This window comes from Myiozetetes cayanensis, unplaced genomic scaffold, assembly GCF_022539395.1.
Source record: "Myiozetetes cayanensis isolate MyiCay16 unplaced genomic scaffold, myiCay2020 scf21, whole genome shotgun sequence".
NCBI lineage: Eukaryota > Metazoa > Chordata > Aves > Passeriformes > Tyrannidae > Myiozetetes > Myiozetetes cayanensis.
This window is the reverse complement of record NW_026087423.1, coordinates 11,382,565-11,404,972: the sequence shown is the minus strand read 5'-3', so window position 1 is coordinate 11,404,972 and position 22,408 is coordinate 11,382,565. Positions and strand designations below refer to the sequence as shown.

The 22,408-nt window shown below is 40.9% G+C and overlaps 1 protein-coding gene across 2 annotated transcripts in view; it reads right to left on the bottom strand.

Annotated features, from left to right (window-relative positions):
• Positions 1 to 16,880: 16,880 nt before the first annotated feature.
• ADGRD1 (adhesion G protein-coupled receptor D1) overlaps positions 16,881 to 22,408 on the bottom strand; it is a 131,839-nt gene continuing 126,311 nt past the window's right edge. For both annotated transcript variants that reach the window (XM_050318689.1, XM_050318688.1), the window contains 2 exons: positions 21,087 to 21,179; positions 16,881 to 20,392 (listed from right to left, as the gene is read on the bottom strand). In XM_050318689.1, the coding sequence (XP_050174646.1) occupies positions 20,297 to 20,392; positions 21,087 to 21,179 (189 nt within the window). In that variant the 3' untranslated portion in view covers positions 16,881 to 20,296. The remainder of the gene's footprint in view (positions 20,393 to 21,086; positions 21,180 to 22,408) is intronic.

Sequence of the window (22,408 nt, the reverse complement as noted above, 5' to 3'; positions counted from 1 at the left end):
ACATGATTATGAGCTCTTCTGCTGTTAAGGGAGGAGCACAGACCCAGTGCTGTGCAGGAGACCTGAAGGTTAAGACTGAGTAGGCAGGAGGGGCATCATCTGGCATTCCCCATAGTATCTTGTAGCAGACTGATGCCAGACTTTCAGCCAAGGTCCAGCAAGGTTTCCGTTTTTGAGGCCTGACAACTGTTTTTTTGGAGTTTCATTAGAGTTTTGTTTCTTGCTCTAGGAGCTTAGCAGAGAGAGTAAAGTCAACCTTAGTAATATTTGTAGTCATTCAAAAAGGTGGAACAAGACAGCCAAAGGGGTCTGCATTTTGATTAATTCAAAGAGTTTAACATGTGGATGCATTATTTGAAAAACCACATCAAGGAGAACCCAGGAGATGAGGCATTTTGGTTTTAGTGGAATAGGAAAGAAGAGATGCTGAGCCTTTCATTGGTTAGGAGAACTTTTTCCCTCAGTAAAATGTTCTGCTAGACACCTGCAGGTAGGTAGAAGTGGGTCTGGTGCTTCTCAGCCAGTCTTAACTCTCCTCTCAAAATTTAAGGGTTCAGAGGAACATTTTGGAACACTCTAGAAAATCTGGAGACAGCACACCCCACTGCTTTCAAAAACACATTGTGCTTGTTTCTCTAGATAAATCTGCACAGCTGTGATTTCAGGTTTCTTGGGTTTTCAGTAATACACGCTCAGGCACTTCATCATAAGCCCATATCACAAAGTGTTTTTCCTGGCTGGTCTACAGAAAAACCCATGATGGCAAGAATGAAGAGTAACAAGCTCATCATCTTCCAGTGGGGACTCTCTTACTGGGCACTGTGGGTATTTCTGTGTTCAGACAGAAACTGCTGTGCAGTAACTGCTTTGCCTGTTGTGCACTGAGTTCACAAGTGAGAAAAGATATTTTCACCAAATAACGTATTATTCAGGTTGATGTGCATGTTGTTGCCATGTAAGTTTTTCAGGGTTTCCTCTGGTGCAAATCAGAATGAGTCTGAACTAAGGCTTCTTGTCTTGCAAATTTTTAAATTAATGGTAATAATATTGGAGTGATAACGTTTTATTATATAGCAGTGAACATAAATTATTTATCTCATTGGATAACACGTTTGAGGTATCTTGTATTGTAACTTGGAATGAGAAAAGAGGAGGGAAAATATTCTGAATTGTAAATATCATTTAAAAATATGATTTGAAGTGGCCTTAACCAGCACATATACCTGTGTTCCAAGTTAAAGGACAGGTTTTAAAAACGTCTGCAGAATATTCCTGATTTTTTTTGTTCAATTTTCAGTGCTGTTTTCTCTAAAATTGTCCAAAACCGTGTTGAAAACCAAAAGCCATTCAGTTCTTTGGGATCAGCTGCCTATAGGTGTTTTAGCACATCATCCCAGCAGTCCTTCAGCTTTATCAGGTACTGTTCACTCTGTTCTTATCTCATTACACACCTTTGTTTCCTAGATAACGATTATATCCATCAAAGCCCATTTTAATTAACGGGTTCATCCCTTTTATCCTTAACATTTCAACCTTCTTTTTTCCTCAGACCATTTAGCAGATATATCTGTCAAAAGCACTTCTTGCCTACAACAAATATCATTTTGAAGTCACACTCCGAATGCGAAAAGGACAATCCATTTGCCCCCAGTTAGGACTGTTCTGTGGGTGATCAAAAATGGAGGTGGTGGTGTGAAATAATAGCACTGGGATAGATGATTGATGTCACTAATTGGAGCCTGTGCTTTCAGGCTGAGTAGACACACCAAAGACTAAACTGGACATGAAAGCTGAATTCACATCTCACCCTTACAAATGAGCTCTCTCAGCTGGGCTTGGGGCACGTTGTTTAATCAGTGAGGGGCAGCCTGTGCTGAGATTCCTGATGTTGGTCCTATTTGTCATTAGAGGGAGGGCATCACTCTCCATGGCTCTCCCTTCAACCTCTGCATTAAATTTCTTGTGAATAAAACAAAAGCACTGATTAGTGATGTCTGACAGGGCTGCAGGTGCCTTTCTAGACTGGAGACCAAGTATAAAAATGAAGCTTGGTAAAATCAAAAGCTTCCATCTGTCTTGGAAGGTGAGGGGAGGATTACGGGTAATTGAAGGGGGGGAAAACAAAATTGCCAGATCTGAAACATAATCACATTGTCTTTCCCTCCCTCAGAAAATCGATTTTGGTTGCTCTCTTCCCCCAGGTGATTTGTCTTGGATGAAGTTCATATTTTAGAGATAACAAACTTCCTCTTACCTTGTCAGGCAACTTGTAAAAATATAGTTTTGCTTCTTAAATTACTATACAATGCTGAGTGTTGAGCATCCTGCCTTTCCTCACTGTATCAGCTTGCAGAGAATTGGGTTTGTTGCCAAATATCCACCCACAGTTCTAGTGATCCTTCCTTCATGCATCATCCAGCTTTGCATCTTCTCTCTCCCATGCATTTCTTTGGATCCTTTGCCTCTCCTCCATCCACTTCCTTTTCTCCTCTGTTTAAAAACTCTTTGCTGATATGCCTGGAAATGTGATGACTTCCTGATTATTTAAGCTAAAATGTGCATTTGGTTGCATAGGTACCCCCACATGAAAATAGGTTGGTTATGTTTTTAAGCTAAGAAATACATAGGTTTAACTTACAATAGAACCAAGAGGAGATACAAAAGGAATGGGTTTGATGCTTTGCATTTGGGAATAATACAGCTGGGAATAGCATTCCTTCCCCCTTGCCAGTACATAGAAAAGTGTGTTTCTTGATATTGAGCAAATAAAATACATTTTATTACACTGTTGTTGCAGATTGAGAGACAGAGGGGAACCCTTATAACAGTGAGAACTATATCTGGAAGAAAAATAACTTTAGGACTGCAAACAAAAGAATATGGCTTAGATAACATGATAATGTTCTCTGTGGAAAGCTCTGAACAGATCAGACTGGAACTTACTGAATGACTCAGGAAGCTGATTGTAGACAGCCCTTGGCTATTTGTCTGAAAGCACCCTTTGAATTGTGCATGGATTTATTTGCTAATCGTAGTAGTTCATGCAATTTACCTAATCCAGCACATCTACCATCAGATTTGATGTCGTGCTTGGATCTTTCTACCTTATGTGACTTGAATAAAAATTTTCATGAAACCTCTGGATTTCTCTTCAAGAATGCCTGTTCACCTGTGGGCAGGTCCACAAGCAGGAGAGAAGAGTTCACTGAAGCAGCAACAGCAGCAGCACAGCATTCTATGCAATCTACTCTGAGCAGAGGCTGCAGCAGACTCTGTTCCTCAGTTAAATCCAATTCAAAACTTCACCAAGTTTAAGTGGGCATTAACTTGACCATAAGTGTTGTTCTGGCCTTCTGCAAAGGTCTGAAATCTTGCCAGAATTGGTACCTGGAATGGACTTGGTATAATAATTTAAATTAGGACATGATAACATTTTTACTCGCAGGTGGCGCAGAGGAACAAAAGGGGCTGATCTTGCAGCAAAGAAATAAAAATAAAATGTCAGTTAAATTGGTTAACTGCATAGCCAGAGCCAATGTGAGATGCTTCAGTGCATCTTAAGACCTTGAGGTAGAAGGTAAAAGCAAAGCCAGTGATCACAGCAGCTCTTTGCTCTCAGCAGCAGGTAGGATATGGCATCGTTTGCAATCTCTCCTTCTGTTTTCTGCTGTGCATATTCCCCAGTATTTATAATTATTTTGATGAGATCTGCAGCCAGAAATGCTCATTAAAATAGCAGGTAATCATATAATTTTTTTCTGTTTCCTCTCTCTGTGCTGTCTGAGTTGAGCCATGACCCTGAATTTGGCTGCAGTCCTGAGGGTGAATAGGTATGGAATGTGGACTGGGTGCTAAACATGTCCACAAAGTAACTTCCCTTCCTTCCTGGGAGCTGAAAGGCAAGAGGTTTGTTCAGGCTCAGAGAGCAACACGTCCCTCCAGGCCACCCAGCCCTGGGGTTACAGCTCCCACTCCGAACTGCAGGTTGAGATCCACGTTGTCTGCTCGCTCTGGAAGATTTCCTGTTCCTTTGAGCTAGTGAAACCACCAAGTGAATGCACATGTAAGCATCAAAATCAGCATTTAAGTAGGACATTTCTCAATCTTTGGTGGTGTTTGTGAGCTTTCCTGTGTGATTCCATGATATTTCTCATGTTATTCTTGATGTAGGACCATTTGGGAGCTTCATCTTATGTGAAAATGGACCTTGCTACCTTGAACAAGAGCAAGCTATTTTTTTATCCTGTTTTTAACCCCTTTTGAGTTTCCAGTCTGTAATGAATTGCAAATTCAAGTCAGTTTTGACTGAGGTGTACTCCACCACCTGAGGCTTGTATGCTGCCTCAATGACAACAGTTTTACACGTAACATTTAGCTTTTCTTTAGTTTCTCTGATCTGATCTCTCATCAGTTCCTGGGGGAATCGGTTTTATCGTGTTTCCAACCCTTCACTTTCACACATCTAAAGCATCATTTTCTTCAGTTCTGCAAACCCAGCATCTGGTTATGCTCACAGTGAGCAAAATGAAATAATAGAGGCAAGGGCATACCAATAAGAGCACTAAAGAAATCACAGTTGGTTGCCATTTGCAGGAACATGCAGTACTGCTGCAAGACAATGCTGTGATTACCTTGCATTTGGAAGTACTGCAAACTCTTTCTACAACTTTCATGGATGTTTGCCTCAGAAGGGAATGACTCCAGTTTAATTTAAATGTAAATGAAAAGTACATAGTGTTTAAATGTTTAACAGACACACGGAGGGTTTTGCACAGAGCAGAATTGTTCTGTGTTGTGTAGTGGGTATTATTCATTTATTACCACATCTAAAATCTCTAATCAGATCCAGATGATGTTCTCCCCCTCCCCATCCATGTAGATGGCCTTTAGGAAGGCTTCCCTAGAACTGTGCCAGTTTGGCTTCTGCAAGATACTGCTGGTTTCCTAAATTCCTGGCTGGAAAACAGCTTTCCTGATTGCAGAGCGTAACTAATGCCTTCTAATACTTTCTTTGCAATGAGCAGCAAAATCCAAGCAAATGCAAGAGTTAGTTCCTGCAGCAATTCTGGATCTTGGCAGGCTCTCCTCAGGAGCTCCTGGGCTCTTTTCACTGCAGCAAACTGCATGTTTGAAAAGAAGGACAACAGGGAGTCTTTTTAACTTGAAGCTTGCAGGGGTTTTAGAGGGATTGTTCCACAGTCTCAGGGCTCAGAATAAGAAGGTTTGTCCATATCTTTAAAGCCTCTATTATGTTATACTTTGTACAGCCACTTATTCTTAGGAGCTCACTATACTTGTAAAGTCTTTCTTAGTGGTGATTTAGATATTATTCTGGATGTTCCATTGGTGTCGTTATGGATTTTGATTTATTTTATATTTATGCAGTCTCCAGGGTCTTCTTTTGTAATTAGAAAATGGGGATTTTTAAAATAAAATAGGATCAGGTCAATACTGGTGTTACACAGACCTGTAGTACAGTGATGCTCCTCTCCCTGCCCAGGCCCTGAGGACATCTAATAACAGTACACCTGCTTAGAACTCCTCCAGAAGTGGCAGTTCTGATATGATTTTTCTTTCCATTAAATAGCTACAGTATTGGGATTACAAAAAAAAAAGGTCATCTTGGCTGTCAGAATTATTGCATATTCCAGTTACAGGTTCTTGCTACAGTCTATGTAATTCATTTGCCAAAAAAAATTCGATTTTTTATCACCTCCAGCTGTTGCCAGTCCAGAGTTTTCCTTATGTCTTATATTTGTTCAAATTAATAAGTGTAGAGTTTGCTTTAAATGCTGTAACATTAAAAATAGATACATTGAACCCTGCTGAAATTCACATTATTTTTAATTCTCTGACTTGCACAGAGCTCTCTGGCCTGGGAACCTGTGAATAGCATGGACAATTCATTCTTCACACTGTCCAAGAGCTACGGATTTAATCCTGTACATGGTGAGTTTGTCAAATTAACAGATTCTTCAGTTTTGTTCTGGCTGCTGCTGGTGGGAGGCAAATGGAGATGGAAAACCCACCCGTGTCAGTAGGAGCTGGCTCCAAACCTGGACATGCAAAGAGGAGCTGAGTTCATATGAGCAGGGTCTGCTTGGTAGCTGACACTTTCACTCAAAATATTGGGCTGAACACAGAATGCAATAAACCACAGTGCACTCTGTGACAACAGAAGTTCCCCGGGCAAGTGTACCCTCATACACCACATTTTAGCAAATGTGATTATTGAATTTACTCTGCAGAGCAACTACATGATAAATAATTTCAATCCTTTAGTTACTCGCTTTAAAGAAGCTACATAAATAATTACTGATTTACTGACAGCAATTTAGTTGGTCTAAGAACCTCAGATTAATAACACCCTCTTGGGCTTGTTCTCTGGAATAATAGCTTAGGTGCCATTTCTAAACATTATCTATCTTTATCTTGGACTCTGATAACTGTCAGCCCATCCTGACCCAAGGAGCTATGAACATGCAACTAAAATGGAGATTTCTTTCATCTCAGTAAATCTCTTTCCTTTAGTGCCTGTTTTTGCAATAGTCAGGATTCTGGTGAGGCAATCTTAATTTATTAGTTTAATCTGGGAAATTAGTTGCTGTAGGCTTTGGTTATACAGATCAATGGACAATAAAAAACATTTTGACTTGAGTGAGATTTCTTTTCCTTTTGCAAGGATGCAAGCAGAATACTGAAAACATTTTGACTGTGATTGTCTTAGAGACTAAAATTCAAATACAAGGTCATTCAAAAGAAATATTGCACTGAAATCTCTGATAAAGGGAAGTTTGCTGCTATTCACCTACAGCTGCCTGCAACTGCATAGGGACATAATACATTAAAAGTTTAAGCAAGTAACAACTGTTATGTTAGAACAACCCCTCCAACATTATTATAAATTGTGTTTTAAAGAAAGAAAAAAGGAAACATTTTTCAAAGCTTCAAGCTGATTTAGGAATTTAAGTTTCATCATCAGGGACATGGGGCCAAAACCACATAACTGTATCTTCAAAAGCATTTTTTGAAAGTAATTGGACTATAGTTGCTATTTGAACGTTTTGCTGGGTCTCCATTTGCATCTGAGGAGTTAAGAATGTTTTAATGTCTGTGCCTATGTGATTTAGGCTTTAAGAACTGTTCAGTGCCTTTTACTACTTGGGCTTCCAGCTGCCTAGTCACTTATGAAAGCAGGATTTAGCTGTTCAAATCTTTTAGACCTTGTGGTGCTTAGTGCAATGGCATGAGAAAAATTGAGCCTGGCTGCTTAAAGACACAGCTTAACTACTCAGCAGCATATTATAAAATGCCTACATAGGTTAGGCTTGAATTCAGTTTAAGCCCAAAATCACAAAAGTGCCCGTGGTGTTTATTGAATTGGGTCCAATTAGTGTATGGAAAGAGATCAAACCCGTTTTATCTTTGTGCAAACCTAAAATGATTCTCTGCTTGGGTGTAGTGCTGAAATGGGAAGTACCTACAGGAAAAAAAAAACAATCAGGCCACAAAGTTAATGCTCTGCCTGTGGTGTGTGACAGCTCCTGTGCCCCCTGAGCCTGCCCAGTGCCACCAGCACCAGAGTTCTGCTTTTATTCTAAAGGGTTTTGTAGGATTTAGAGGGCTTTTTTAGCCCTAGGTTGCACCTCAGTGTACTTGAGTGTAGCATAGCCTTTAGTTCTTTTCCCCCTTCTTTTGTTCAGTATAGAGATGAAAAGCAAGGACCCGTTGAATGAGTTGAAGAATCTCCACTACTACTCTGACACTGGACTGCTGTGTAACTTGTGTGTTTTGGTTGTTTTAAGTCAAGGCATTTTCCCTGAAACATTATTTTCTTCAGGATGAAACACAGAAGAGGTTGTACTTCAGAGCTATATAACTGGCTACAAAACATTGGGTTTTTTCACCTGTGCTTCTAGGTCTTCTGCTAATGTCCCTAATGTATTCATTAGAGAGACAATGGATCAGTGTGGCACAGAATCAGAATGAGATTCACACCAGGAGATGTGAAAACACAATACTGAGACAGAGAACAGAATTCTTTTTATGTTTGGAATTGAAATAATCTGAAGATACATTATCTGGTTTTGATTTCCCCAAGTATTTTTCTCCCTCCTCTTGCATTTCTGTAGAAAGACCAGGCTGCCCTACTGGGTTGTGCTGGTTAAGGTTGTTCTCTTTGACTGTCGATCGTCCTAAGGCTCATTTCTTTGGAAAAGTCACAAATGTCCAAGTATTTCTATAAGCATCCTGACAAAAGCCACGAGCAGCTTTTGTAGGCATCCTGACATCTGAAAGCAGGACCACTCTGGACTTCCAGTTTGCAGCAAGGTTGAAGATAAAAAAAGTCTTATATTTGAGCCCAAATAGCTCAGATTTCTAAATCTATAAGTTTAAAGGTAGGTATACATATTGATAAATGTATCTGTGGGCATACAGAGATCTATAAAGAGCAGCAGACTTGCATCTGACTTACAATTTGACTTATAGCTGGGATGCAGGAGTTCAGCTGAAACAGACAACTAAAGTTATATTAACTCAATAAAAAATGTAAGTTCTAACTGAAAAATCCAGCATCTTTTAGCAGAAGTCAAGTGATTTTCTCATTTGTCTGGACAACTCCTATCAAGTTCATTACTCTTTCTTGATTAAATCTTTTCTAATGATTTCTGCCTGAATGAGAAGCAGAGAAATGGTGGTCACAAATCACTCCTTAGACAGAATCTGACAGAAATGTATATAACTCATTTATGTTCAGCTGGATATAAGTCTTTAACTCTCCATCTAACGAAAAGGGTTCCAGGAGCAACAAATATCCCAAGGGTGTAAATTCTAAGAAGGGAAACTTCTATCATGTTAAAGCTGGCAGTAATTAGAAAATTGGAAAAAATGCTGCAAGTTTATCAGGAATAAATGTCGTAGTGAAAAAGGGGAACCAGTGTAATAATGCTAAACATTTCAGTTATTACAGTCCATTTATCTCATAGAATTTATTTAGCTGGGGGAGAACAAAAGGCAACTTTTGCCTCTCTGGTGTATTTCTATAATTGGAGTGTATAAACAGTTTGGCCTGTGATTTGGATCATTTGGAAATGAGTGACAGGCACCTTCTGGCTTGAGTAGAGTGACTTACTTAGGGAGAGTATCCCAGTCAAGACCAATTGCTACAGAGGCTTTTCGATGCAATCAAAGCTTCCAGTGAAAGTTACAGGCAAATTTTCAGTTTCTCCAAAGGATACTGTCACATCCTAGCCTCAAACACGGTGCTCATACCTGTACCCAACCCTGCCCTCTGCTTGGCTTTGCAGTCACAGGTGCTGCCAGACCTGGGGGTGAGAATCTCACTGCAGTGGGAACCAGAACGTTTCTTGGAATGGAATGGACAGGTGTTGTAGATTCAAACATAAATTAGAAAGTAGAGGTGGGTGTTACTGCAGCTGGGGTGGTGGAGTTGAGTGGTATCTTTTCAGCTCTCAGAGGTCGCTCTTTTTTTCCCCAGGCAGCAGTCACTGGGGGAGAGAGAAGAGCTCAGCCTCCTTAGCTCCCTGAGCAAACCTGTGCTTACAGAAGATTGAACATGTGCTAGGTGCTTACCAGCAGCTTCCCTCAGTTTGGCCTTCCAGGTAGAAGGGAGAGAAAAATATTCCTTCTCCCCTCAGCCACCTTTCATTTGCTATTTTTTTCCCTTTTATCTACTTTTCCTCATAAGGTTGATTGCAAATGTCGCCTTTTCTGACAGAGAACTGGGCTGCTCTGAGCAAGATAACAAACATGTGCTCTTTCTACCCCTTCCCTTACATAAAATAATATTTCTTATTCTATTTGCTTTGCTGCCAGCTCTTATCTGTAATTTGGATCATAAACCAGGACTGTCTTTTTCCAGGAACGCTGAATAATATAATGACTGGCAAATTGTGAGGATATTTTTCTTTTTTAGTTGTTTTTTTTCTTGTTGTCCTGAATTTATTGATGTTTCAAAAGAGATTTGGGAACTATTCATACCCTATAGAAAAAGCAGAAACAAAAGCCTTTTATCCTCTTTATTTCTGGATGCTATGTCAGCTTGTTTTCAGGTGTTATCTTTCCCTTCTTTACTGAAAATTAGAGATGGCTTTTTTCAGTGATGTTAATGTGAGTCAAGGTCTGATCTAAAACTTACTGCTGTTAGTACCAAAAATTTCAGTCCTCTTGCACTGGTGCTGAGTACAACTGGGAATCTCATTGTATGGTGGCCCCTAAACACTGCTGGCATCAAGAGAATTATTTGTATATATGACAACAACAATGAATAGCAAGTAAGCACAGTAAATACTGCACAAGAAACTGCTCAAGAGAATAGCTTTCACAGATTAGGGCACAGTTTACTGTTCTGTCACTAAATCTCCTGATATGACTCCAACTGCTAAGGAGAAGTGAATGAGTTTTTGACTGAGATGCATTGGGGTTTACTGCATTTGTCATCCAGTAGATCCATCAGGGCATTCCTGTCATTTATTGTGGTGCTTGGCTCCTAGAACAGAGGAACTTAATTCCTCATTGACTGAGGCCTATGGAGGACTGACAGGAGACCAGGGAAGTTGGAGTCTCTGGTATCAGATGGAGGCAACTGAATCCCACCAGTGGTAGGAGGGACTGGCCTGGGGCAAGTTGCTAATTAACAGCTGCTTTTCTGAGAGAGCCCTGCCATAACCCTCAGTAAGGGCCTCTTTATTTCTCTTGAATGCCAATGGAATTATTAATAAGAAAATCAATTTTAAGTGCTGCTGCCAGTTTGGGTTTCCATGGAGACTGCTGACCTCCTGTTGGAACAAGGCAAGCTTGGGTAGCAACACCTGCCTGGGCATAGGCTGTGACTTGGACAAAAATGCAGCAAATTACAGGCTGTGAGTATCTTGAGGCAGGGTTTATGCAGGTGTGGTGAATCTCAGGATCAATGGTTTCCTTCTTCAGATAAATCCTTTTTCACTGCACCCTTGCAGGCTATGAGGTAGCAGAGAAATTGAGCTGGAGATAATGACAAGAATATTCAAGCAGAGCCTGCCTTGAGTCAAGGGCTTAAAACAGGGCCTGGGCAAGGCCACATTCCCACGGGATCTGCTGGATTTTGAGTGGTAAATGGTGAAAAATTCTTCGTTATGGGAATCTGTTCATTGTCTGGTGCCAATTCACCCTTTGCATGGTGCTGGGATGGCACAGAACTGGACCCAGGGACTGGGCTGGCTGTGCTCCTGCCCAAGCAGGGCTTCAGAAACTCGTGGGGCGAACAATAATTTTTGCACTATCTCTTCCTGGTAGAGAAGCAGTTCTGGTAAATTCAAACCAGCTGTTTCTACATTTGTGGCCTTGATCTATCTGTGTGGGGACAATGCCTTGCACAGAAACCGGTGTGTTAAGAGCCCCAACATCCCTCACTCGCCAAGGTCAAACTATAAAAGTAAATAAGGCAGGGAGAGGTGGTGTTCGGCCAGTCCAAACATCACGCCAGCCCAGAAGGAAGCAGGAGGCCCAGAACATGAGCCAAAAAAGCAGAGGGGAGGTAAGGACCCGAATCAGAGCCCTCAGCGGGGCTCCAGTCAGGTTTTAGCTGCTGCAGAGTCAGCCAGAGATGGACCCTCAGGTGGCACCAGCTCCGTAACTTAATTGATGCCAATTCACAGCACTTCAGGATCTCCGTCACAGAGTGTCTGGCCTCGTGGAGAGGATGTTTTCAGAAAGCTCTTGGCCAGAGATGGATTTCCGTAAATGAGTGTTTACAAATAAACCACTTACCACCTGGGCTTTACAGATAGCCACAGATTTCTGTTTATCACACAACCTCATCCTCCCCAGCCAGGCAGAGCAACGCCAGGTGCCAGCGTTAAAGGGAAAATGGAAAATGCAGGCACTGCAGAAAGGAGACATTTACAGTATCTGATGAAAGTGCTGGCAGGACCAAGGCTGAAGAGTTAAGTGAGCTAAAGAGGTATTTATGGGAAGGGAAGTAAGCAGATTGAAAGAACGAAGAAGGAAACAAGAGCCATGAACTTCTATGATTACCACAAGCAGAGACCAGCTGCCTCCCACATCCCAGACAAATACAGTCTGACTTGCAATTAATTTCATTCTATAAAACCCACCATCTGTAGGGAAGAAAAAGCAGAAGGTAGAAGTGGAGGTAACGTGACCTCTTCCCTATGCCAGTCCCAAAAGTTAATACTGAAAAAGCAGCAGTACCTGTAGACCACGTAGGAGGCAATTGTCTGTATTTCGTGACATCTGCTCTAGTTTCACTTGAATAGATAATGCCAGATAAGTAAAACAGAAGAGACTGGGAAATGACTACATTAGTGACAAAAAATTGTTCTTAAAGGCTTGTGGGAGGCACCTAGTGGTAGTGATGCACTTTAAGAGGAAAGTTAATTGTCAAATAGATGAGATAACCAGAACTTGTGAGTTTTAAATGTGTTTGTTTTTAAGTGCCTAAATGAACTAAAATGAACTAAAAATCCTACTCAGACTGAAAATGCCAAAAGCATTAAGAAATGTTTGCAGCTAAGGGTGAGATTATAAATTCAGATTTCAAATTGCTAAAAAAAAAGATGCTGTCCATGTATGCAGTTAAAACAAGGGGCCATAGCTCTGGTCCATCCCTCGTGCTCTGCAGAGAAAACAGTTACAGCTGCCGTGGTCCTGGTGCTTGTGTCTGGTTCAGTCAGAAGCAGAGAGGTCCTGGTTATACAGGTGATGTGTTGTTATGCTTTAGTATCACTGTTATCATGTATGGCAGGAATATCTTGAAGGAGTGTGAGGATTTTGGCCATGACAGTAAGTGACCACTTCTACTGTGGTTTTTGGGAATTTCTTATTTAGCAGGAGAGTAAATATTGCTCCTCTTGGCACTCCCCATCACCCCTGTCCCTCCCAGGCAGGTATCTCTGTCCCTCTGAACATGGGGGTTAATGTGCACTCTGACCCATCAGCAGAGCCTGTGTGTGCTGCTCCTTTTTGCACAGATGTTTCTTGACTGAAATCAGATGTTTTTGGCCAGAATCCTGCCATGCTGGCAACTGGAGGGAGCTGGAAGATGTCTGTATGCAGTGTGTGCTTTCTACATCACTTCCATGGACAAAGTGAGTTGCTGTCTATGACCCTTGGCCCAAGCAAAGCATAAGGCTTTGGGCTGCTTGTATGGCAGTTTCTGGGGCTGATTTTTGTTTGTTTGTTTGTTTGTTTTGTTGGTTTTTTTGGTCTTGTTTTTGGGGGGTGGGGGAGTCCCCTCCTTAAATTGCATTTATAAGTTCTTACTTTCTCGTTGGGAAAGTGCAACGTTTCATCACAAATTGTAGTGCACAGAAAGAAAGTGGAGCTTAGCTGTTTTGAGCTTCCTGATGTGCCTTTCTTGTGGTGCCATTACTGAGGCTGTTATCTGAAAAAATAGCTCTATTAAATGAAAAGCTTTGATATGGAGGAAGAAGATTATCTGATATTTCTTTTCTTGTTAAATTATTGTGCTGATGCACAGCCAGAAGGGACTGCATTTTTCTCCCAGAAAGAACAGTTAGATGCTCATAGCACCAAACATTTCCTTAATGGGAAGATGTTATTAAAAGTTGCTCTACAGAGTGTTTGTCATTATGAGTTGTGGTTAATGTAAGAGTTACAGGGGAGAGACAGGCTGGTATTTCAGGGAGTTTGCAGACACACCTGAGCTCTGCAGAAGGATTTGGGTGGTTGAAGGAAGAGAACAGCAGAGTGGGAGGTGGGAGGGTGAGGAATGATGCCAGGGCTGGGGAGCCCACTCGAGGTGGGGAGCACCTGAGTGCCAAGCTGCTGTGTCTGCAGGAAACAGGACTGAAGGGGGTTTCTTTGCCTCAGGCTTTCTCACAGTTGCTTTTGGTGGTCCCTCTTGATGTGCCAGCTCCCCAGTGAGGGTTGGTGGTGCCTCCTCCTTTCATGGGTCTACTCTGTTAACAGACTGGACAATAAGTTTGATTTCAGAAGTTTGATTTCAGTTGTCACAGATTCAAAGAGGAATTATTCATAGGAGTGACTGTTTTGAAGTCATGGCACAAAACATTTCCTGTCCACTGAAATCCTCCTAAGTGGCTCCCCTGATCCAAATAATCTCAGCTCTTGAGATGGTAGAGCTCAGCAGGAGTTATTTTATTTTGCCCATGCATGTGTCCTGTACTGTGTGTCTGAGGCAGACTGTTCAGCAAGTGTAAAATAATAACTGATTTTGACAGAAATGCCTTCTACACTGGAGGATCTTCAGGCAACCAAAAAGCGGCTTTCACACATTTTTTTCCAGCTGCATTGTAGAATAGAGTGTGAAAATCCAGATTTGTGACATTCTGGGTGATTTCTGCTCCCCTACTGAACCAAAAAAAAAAAAAAAGAAAAGCCCACGCTGCTGCACTGGGGTGGTTTTTGGCTGTGACAAATGCACTGACATGACTTTTTCTGTGATTGTTCATTTTCCTTAATGGGTTTGAGGGGAGAGGAAGTTTCTTGGCAGTATTATGGAGAGAAGCAGCAACTTCACTGTGTAGAGAGGAGATATAAGTCATGTAATACATCTGCAGCTGAGCTGTAGAACAAAATGCTGTGCTGTCCCCTGCAAGATGTAAGTGATGCAAATTCCACCTCCCAGGAGGCAGTCTCTGGTTTTAGCTGGGAGAAGGTCACTCCTGCAGGCATTATAAGCTGTGAAAGGAAAAAGGGCAATAAAGGAAATATAATTTGTGCCATAAGTGAATAAAAACGTAGATGAATAAAAACACAGCTGTGGACGAGAAGTGCATGTTCAATAAGGAAAAGGTGGAGCATTTACTGCAGACTTTGCTGCAAAGACCCACTGAAGTTGTTGGGTGTATCTGTTGTTCAGTTTGTGTGTGTGTAGCAGCACCATATTCAAAAGAAGAATATTCCCAGGTCTGGCTGTCAGTATTTCCAGAGCACCAATCAGCTCCTTCAGGATGTGAGATCTTCAGGCATGGCTCTCTCACACCAGCAGGGTTCAGTCAATTATTAGCTGCTGTTGTTATCAAGATTTTACTGATACTGTTTTCTCCTCCACACAGTGTGCATGTTCTGCATAGTGATACTCTCTGTGTGCTGTTTGTCCTACACTGAAGTTTTGACATCTTTAATTAAGTTTTCTTTCTCAGGCTCTGATAGTTCCTAACACCTGATGAGCAGTCAAGGCTCCAGCAGGTTGCTTAAAGAGTTCTCAACATTAAAGTAATCTCTTTTGGCAGGTGATAATCAGCCCCTAGTTTTGATATCCCCTTAGTTTGAAAGCATGAGAAATTATTTATAACCTCACCAACTAATGGAGAGTCTGGTTTTCAGAACTAATTCTGGGATACCTTTTGCATGCTTTGTGCTTTGTGCTGCTCTTAGCAGGCAGTATTTAGCAGCCTTTCAGGAATACAGAAACACAGGACTGAAAAATATTCTTCCAGGATATTAAGAGCATGAACTAAAACTTTAGGCTTCTGCAGTGGCAGGGTTGCTAATCGTGCTGCAACTATTTATTTTTTTTTCTTGAACTTTTTAATGCTTTATTCTCTGCTTGTAAGTAGATGTAAGCAAATGTTTAGCTTGGAGAATGCTTAAAGGAACACATGCAATGCCCAGTCAAGCCTGCTTTTGTACAAGAACCACAGAAAATAACAGAGGGAGAGAAAATTTCAGTTGCCTCTGGTATAGGTAAATTAGACAGCCTAAAACTGCTCTGTTGGGAACCACCTTGAGCAAATTAGCCATTGGTCAAGGAAGGTGTTTGGTAAAGGTGCACTGAACAGCGCTTAGAAGTCCCTTATGACTCCATTTTTCTGTCATGTGTCAGCACCTGGTGAAGATGCTGATGTCAGTGGTGCTGTAATCACCCTTGACAAGGTGAAATATGGCCTCCAAATTCCAAGAACATATGGGATTATTGAAAAGGAAAATTGTGTGAACAAGGGCAATTATAGCAATAACTATCCGTGACATATTACATGGAGCCATCCAAGCATAACATAGATATAATGAAAGTATTTTTAAAGGCAAACATGATGTAAACCAGTGCCAAAATTATCTAATTTATTATTCTGTCATGGATGATAAATGTTAATAACCTCTGTGTTTCACAGCATAGCAAGAAAGCTTTCTTTTTATGTGTGCCTTGCTATATGATTGGAAGGGATACAAAGGGAAGGTTTATTTGTAACAGGTATGGAAAGAGGATGAAAAACCTTCCTCCTCTAAATTCCAGTCTTTAGTTTTTCGGGATACAATTGCTCTAGCTATTTTTCATCACACACCCCACCACATCCACACACCTATGCAACACAGAGCAGGCAGCTGGCAGCCCATTAATCATCACAGAACCAGCTTCAGCCTTGCAAACATGAGCTGCAGGATTGTATCCCTGCAGAGGAGCTGCTTGTTCATTGAGATGTAACACCTCTGGATTTACACTGTCATTTTCAGGTAAAAGTTTAGTAGAGGTAAAGTTTTAATACAAGATGCATCAGATAAAGAAATCCCCACTTTTATAATTTATTTCATTGTCACCCTTTGCTCTGCTAGAGAGTGAAACCAGTTCTAGAGCCAAAGCTTCAGTCCCTGGGCCACTCAGGAGAGGCCTGAGCCTGTGCTGGGTTTCTGCACTGGCTGCAGGAAATTCCAGAAGCTCTTTCTGCTGGTAAAGCTCTGCACATTTACTCTGTGGGTATAAACTTTTAACATCAAAAATATTGCCTGCACCTTGCCAAGGCACCCCTGACCCAGACAGCAGGACTTCCATGTCAGTCAAACCCTGCTTGTCTAATAAAATGTTGTTTATAAACCATGCCAGAAGAATAATCTTAACAAATGCAAAGTTCTTTTAGGAAATTAAGATTTCTTATTTATTTGAGGGGAAAGAACAACAAAACTAAATTATTTTACTACTTACTGGCAAAGTCAGTCTTGCTACATTACCTATTTTTAAAACTCACGTCCCGTTCAATTAAGATTTGATACTGTTGACAAAATGATGCTGTCCTGAAAAAAATATTGCAAGAGCTGCTATATACAAGCCCATAAATAAACTGCAAGATTTTCAAGCTTCAAAAGACCGAGGACAGGAAGAGATTGTTTAGAGATTCATTTGAACACTTCTTATTCAGTACATTTGCTGCATTCAGTACCAACAAAAACACATTGAATCAAACAAAAGGAATGGACTTAGATGGCAATGGAAGGTGTTTGTACTTTGTGGGGTTTTTTTTTTACTAGTTTATCAAAACCAGAAGAAACCCCATCCCCAGTGCAGTGTTATGGATACAGTGCTCCTGCTCCAAAAACCTCGTGTGACACAAACAAGATAAACTCCTTCTTCACAAGCCATGTTCAACACATTAAAGCACAGGATGCAGATTATCCACCGAGGATCTCAGGAGATACAGGATAGCAAATGCTCCCTCAACACACAATAAATCTCTGTCACATTCAAAAGGATAAGGCCAAATGCATTTTCATGTATTCATCTTGGTTTTCGGAGAACAATTTTAAATTTTTTTTTTTTTCAAATGGACCTTGGGCAGTGACAGAGGTGACCAGTGAACGTCAGCACAGGAGGAAATGCAGGCAATGAAAATTGTCTAGAGGGGAACACTCTGAAAATTAAGATTTTAAAACCAAGCTTTGGTATGTTGTCTGGTTCACTCACAGAACTGTTTGTGCTATAATACAAGGATTAGAAGAGAAATGATCAAGGAGGGTTTCAATCTATATCTGTGGTCACAGTGTAAAAAAAGAAAAAACAAAACCAAAAACAAACCAAAAAAATAGACCCACAACAAAAAAACTCATAAGCTCCAGTATAAAAAATATGCTTAAATATGTTGTCTGCACACAATACAAACTCTGAACTCTGCTGTCACAGTACTGTTCTGTCACAATCTCCTCCATACATTCCAAGGGCTCCGTCTACTACGTCTTTTGGGGCAAAAAAAAATATTTTCAGGCCAAGAAAAGCCCATATATTTGCACAGCTGTAAGGCAGAGCAATGCAGGAAAGGTAGGAAAAAGCCATACACAAAAGCCAAAATAAAGACACAGCCATTTTACATATTTAGCTTTTACTGACCCTGCATTTAGAGTTAGTTGTCAACAATTGGAGTTATTTAGCGTTAGGAAACACAAGATTAAAGCCTATATATTTCATGCATGTATATGTGTGATATGCAGTATGCCACGTTCTGCTCTGTTCCAGCTGCAGAAATCCAGCACTGATCTGGTGCAAATAAGATAATTTCTTTAGAATGTTTTAATTTGTAGTCCCAGACTAACTTGGGTGGGGTCTGGGCTTTCAGTTTGGGGACCACACCAACAAGTCTTAGCCAGGAAGGGGAATGGGGAGAAAAGTTTTGTCCAAACTAAAACAGATCATTTTTGTTAATGTGGGAAGGAAACATGAACAAAAATTAATTTGGGATCAAACAGAAATGAAATGCATTAAGTTTTTCTAAACTTTCAAAATCCACGTCTTTTGGATTAAACACTTTCCTACATTCAGTCCCAAATGATGGATGTTTCCTGTTCCCTAAAGATCAATTTACTTTTATTTTCTTTTTGAGAAGTTTGCTATCCAATACAAAATTTCCACTCTGCACATTAGAATTCCTGTTCTCTTAGAAATCAACAGCAGATATCTTGCTGGATTCACTGGGAGCAGAAACGGTCTGAGCTGCTGAAGATACAAACATTTAATTAAGGTAAAAACAAACAAACAAAAAAAATCAGCACAAAACTTCTTAGCAAAACATGAGGCTGAAGATTTGCATATTTCCTGCTTGTTTTAGTACTTTGAGAGCTCAGTGTATTAGGAAAGCTAATTACCTTGGTGATTCCTGCAAACCAGTGTACCCAGGCTGTGATGGGGAGTGCTACTGCACACAAGGAGGAGCTGGGGATAAGGAGACGAGGGGAGGGGATCTCGTCTTTGGAAATTGCTCTGGAGACCCTGGCTGCCAAGTCCTAGAGCAAGGCACATCCTTAGGGGCTCTGACCACCCCCAGGACTTAAACTCTGCTTTTCTCCAGCCGGGAAGGTGCACGATTGGCACAGGGAGGTTGAACTCCCTCGTGCTCCAAACACCACTCTGAGAACCTATAAAACACTGCTCAAAACAAACAGTGCAGTGTGGCTTTTTTTCTCCTTAGAGGTACTTCATAGCAGTACTAAAACAGCAGCTATTAAATGCTGAGCAGAGTTTAAAACCACAGAAGAGGCTGCAGAGACCTATTTAAAAGCTGTCTGTAGGTAACAATACATAGACTTATTTGTAGGCTGGCTGTCTTCACAGTGTATCATTGTGTTTCATCTTTGTGGCAGGAATTCAGTGTCTTGAAATGAACCAGTAAAAGGAGAAAGATAAGTCACAGTGCCAGGTTTTGATTTCCAAAAGCTACAGTGAGTGTAAGAAATGCACTTGATGGACAGTTGTTGATTGCATCCCAAGGCTCCAGGTAAAGCAGTGGAATAATTTGTACTGAGATATGTCAGCAGACACAAATCAGCAACACAGAGGCTCTGGGCTGCTGGGGGACAACCTTAGCCATTTCTGCCTCTGATAGATAAGGTGTCAACAGGAAGATCTAAAATACTAATAGACCACATACAGGAGTTTTACGTGTTATGTGTGCGCTTTATGTGCATAGAGACGTGTGGATTAGCTTTGCTAATCCCTGCCCACACTGGGAGTGGAGTAGCTGGAACCTGCTTCTCCCTCAAGTCCTGGCTTCCTTGCAGATTTAAATTAATCACCATATTATTTGGAATACACTTCACTTCAATAACTGGATTCTGTAAGGTAATAAATGTTATTTAAAGAGAGAGCACAGCGAGTCCAGAATAGCCCCATTACAACACCACAACGGGAAGCATTTCATTTCAGAGCATAAAAATCCATCTTTCCAGAGGTGTGTTGCCTTTCCTCAGTCCTGGGAGCTGGAATGATTCCGAGAGCAATAAGCCCTTTTTTTGCATACCTCGTGTTTTCATCATCGCTGACAAAACCATCCAGTGTATATTTGTGCTAGTTATTTTTATAGATATTGCCAAGAGCCAAGTGGTAGAATGTGTTACAGTTCTGAAGGCAAGCAGATGAGGGCTATTTACTCGACAAAACAGTATGGCAATTCCCAATTTATTAGGCAGTGACTATAAAAAAAAAAAAAAAGGCAGTTTTCTACTGTCACAAACAGTGAGAAAAAGCTGGTGGACACGGTGTCAGAGGTCCTGAATGTATGGCTTGGTTTTCTCCGAGGAGCTGGTGTTACTGTCACACTGCTGACAAATCAATGCGGTTGGCTGAGTTGGTGCTTTTATCCCAGGTGTTCAGCTTTGTGGGGCTTGTGCCTGGCCTGTTCCCAGTCATCTGGAAAACAAAATAGTATAGAAAATAGATTTATTTATTTTGCCAGACCACTCTTGCCCGGATGAAATAAAAGCTTTGATGGCATCTCTTTACATTACAGTGTTTTCACAGGGCCTTGGGAGCATATGCCATAAAGGATTTTTAAGCAGTTATTGCCACGATCTAAGGTGATTGGCAATGATAACTTAATAAAACCTATCACTTCAGGTGTCTGGTTCTTCATAAGAACAAATGTCTTTTGCCTCAAGATAATTTAAGGAGAAGGATAAAAGCACATTTACTTGTTGCCTTAAGAGTTCATCCCTCAGGTTTAAATGCAAGGGTGCCCTATCAAAAAGCCATCATCATCATCAGAGCAATACAGCCAAAATGCTACTGCAATGCAAAAGTCCATTACAATTGGTGGGAATGATCTTACTGAACTCCAGAGTTCATAAATTATACTCCAGGGTTCATAAACCTCTGTTTACTTTTATTTGATAGTTTACCAGAAAGCAGAATTTTGTCCTTTGCTTTCAAAACAGGTATTGTAGCTGCAGCTTAATGCTTGCTGATTCCACCTGTCTACACCATGCATTAGGATAGGACAAAAAAAAATACACATTTGCCTTCTCATGTCCTCTTCTTTCCAACGGAATTTAATGTGGGAACACTTTCGAATAAAATAGGGGGGGAAGAAAGGAGGAATACTCACAATGTCTGAATTGAAGGGTTTCACGTTGATGTTGCGAGTGGAACTACTGGTGAGGGACCAGACCTTGGTTTTGTGCTTAAAGGCAGCTCTGACCTGTGGGGAGGAGAAGTGAAACCAGGTAGAAGGTCCCCTTTGGAAAAGTTAAGTTCATTTTCACAGGCTCAGCCTGCAATCATTTCCCCATGATCCTTCCTCCACGTTAACGTCACTGTGCTAATAAACAACAAACAGTCCAACTCCTACACTTTTCTTTATATTTATGGCCTTATTTTAAAATTTAACTTTACTTTTCCAACATGACTGTTACCATTCATCTCACTGAAAAAAAAAAAAAGAAAAATAATAAAAGCCAAAAAAACCCAAACTGTAGTGCACATAAATGTACATTCCCAGCACTGGCAATCCTGGTTTGAATGATCTCATGACGTGCCTGTTCTCCTGTGCTTCTTTATAATATGTTTGCATTTCTGCTTGGGTGCACTGGGAATAAAGCCCTTTTTTTACCCACCCACTTCTACACCCAGTCTACAGATTTCTCTGGACAATATCTGAGTTTTACATCTACGGTAAGAAAGAAATTCTCGAGAAGAGTTCTTGCTGCTTAGCTGAAGAGGTATTTTAGACATTCACAGACTATGATGGAGCCAGTAAGGCCTCCTCTCCCAAAAATGACAGCTCACATCAGCTGTGTGTAAACTGGTTTTTGAGGATACAAATTCTGAAAAGTTTCTGAACTGAATTCCTCATGAGCATCCTGGGAAAATGACAGCAATTCAAATATTTGTATTTGATATAAAATATCTGAAGCTTCAAGTTTTTCTAAGCCTGGGGGAGAACGGAATGAAGAAATATTTTTCCTCCCTACCTTTAAGCTGCCTGTTTTCATAAGAAATATTTGTTATCAGTAGCACATGACGCTGAGCAGCATTTTCTGCTCCCTGCCACAGGGGGAGAGGATTCTGCAAGCCCCATTTACATCAGCCTTGCCCTGGCTTTATCCCAGTTGCTCTAACACAGCCTCAATGCAAAAAGATGCCTCAGCCCACTAGGAAAACCTGAACTTCCTGCCAAGAAAAATACCTGGAATATCTTCTACTGTGTTTGCTTTCCCATTAAGGGCTGCATGAGCAACGTCCAAAAGTATGTTTTGCCGAGAATAATTATTTTCCTCTCTGGAACTGCAGACATAACAGCGCCCAAACAGGGACTTGGGCTTGAAGTGTCTCCTCTCATCCTCTTCCTTTGTTTCAAACCTTTCTTAAACGCTCATTAAAACAAATGTCAAGGATGGGCCAAAATGCTGGGAGTTGCAAAGCCACTAA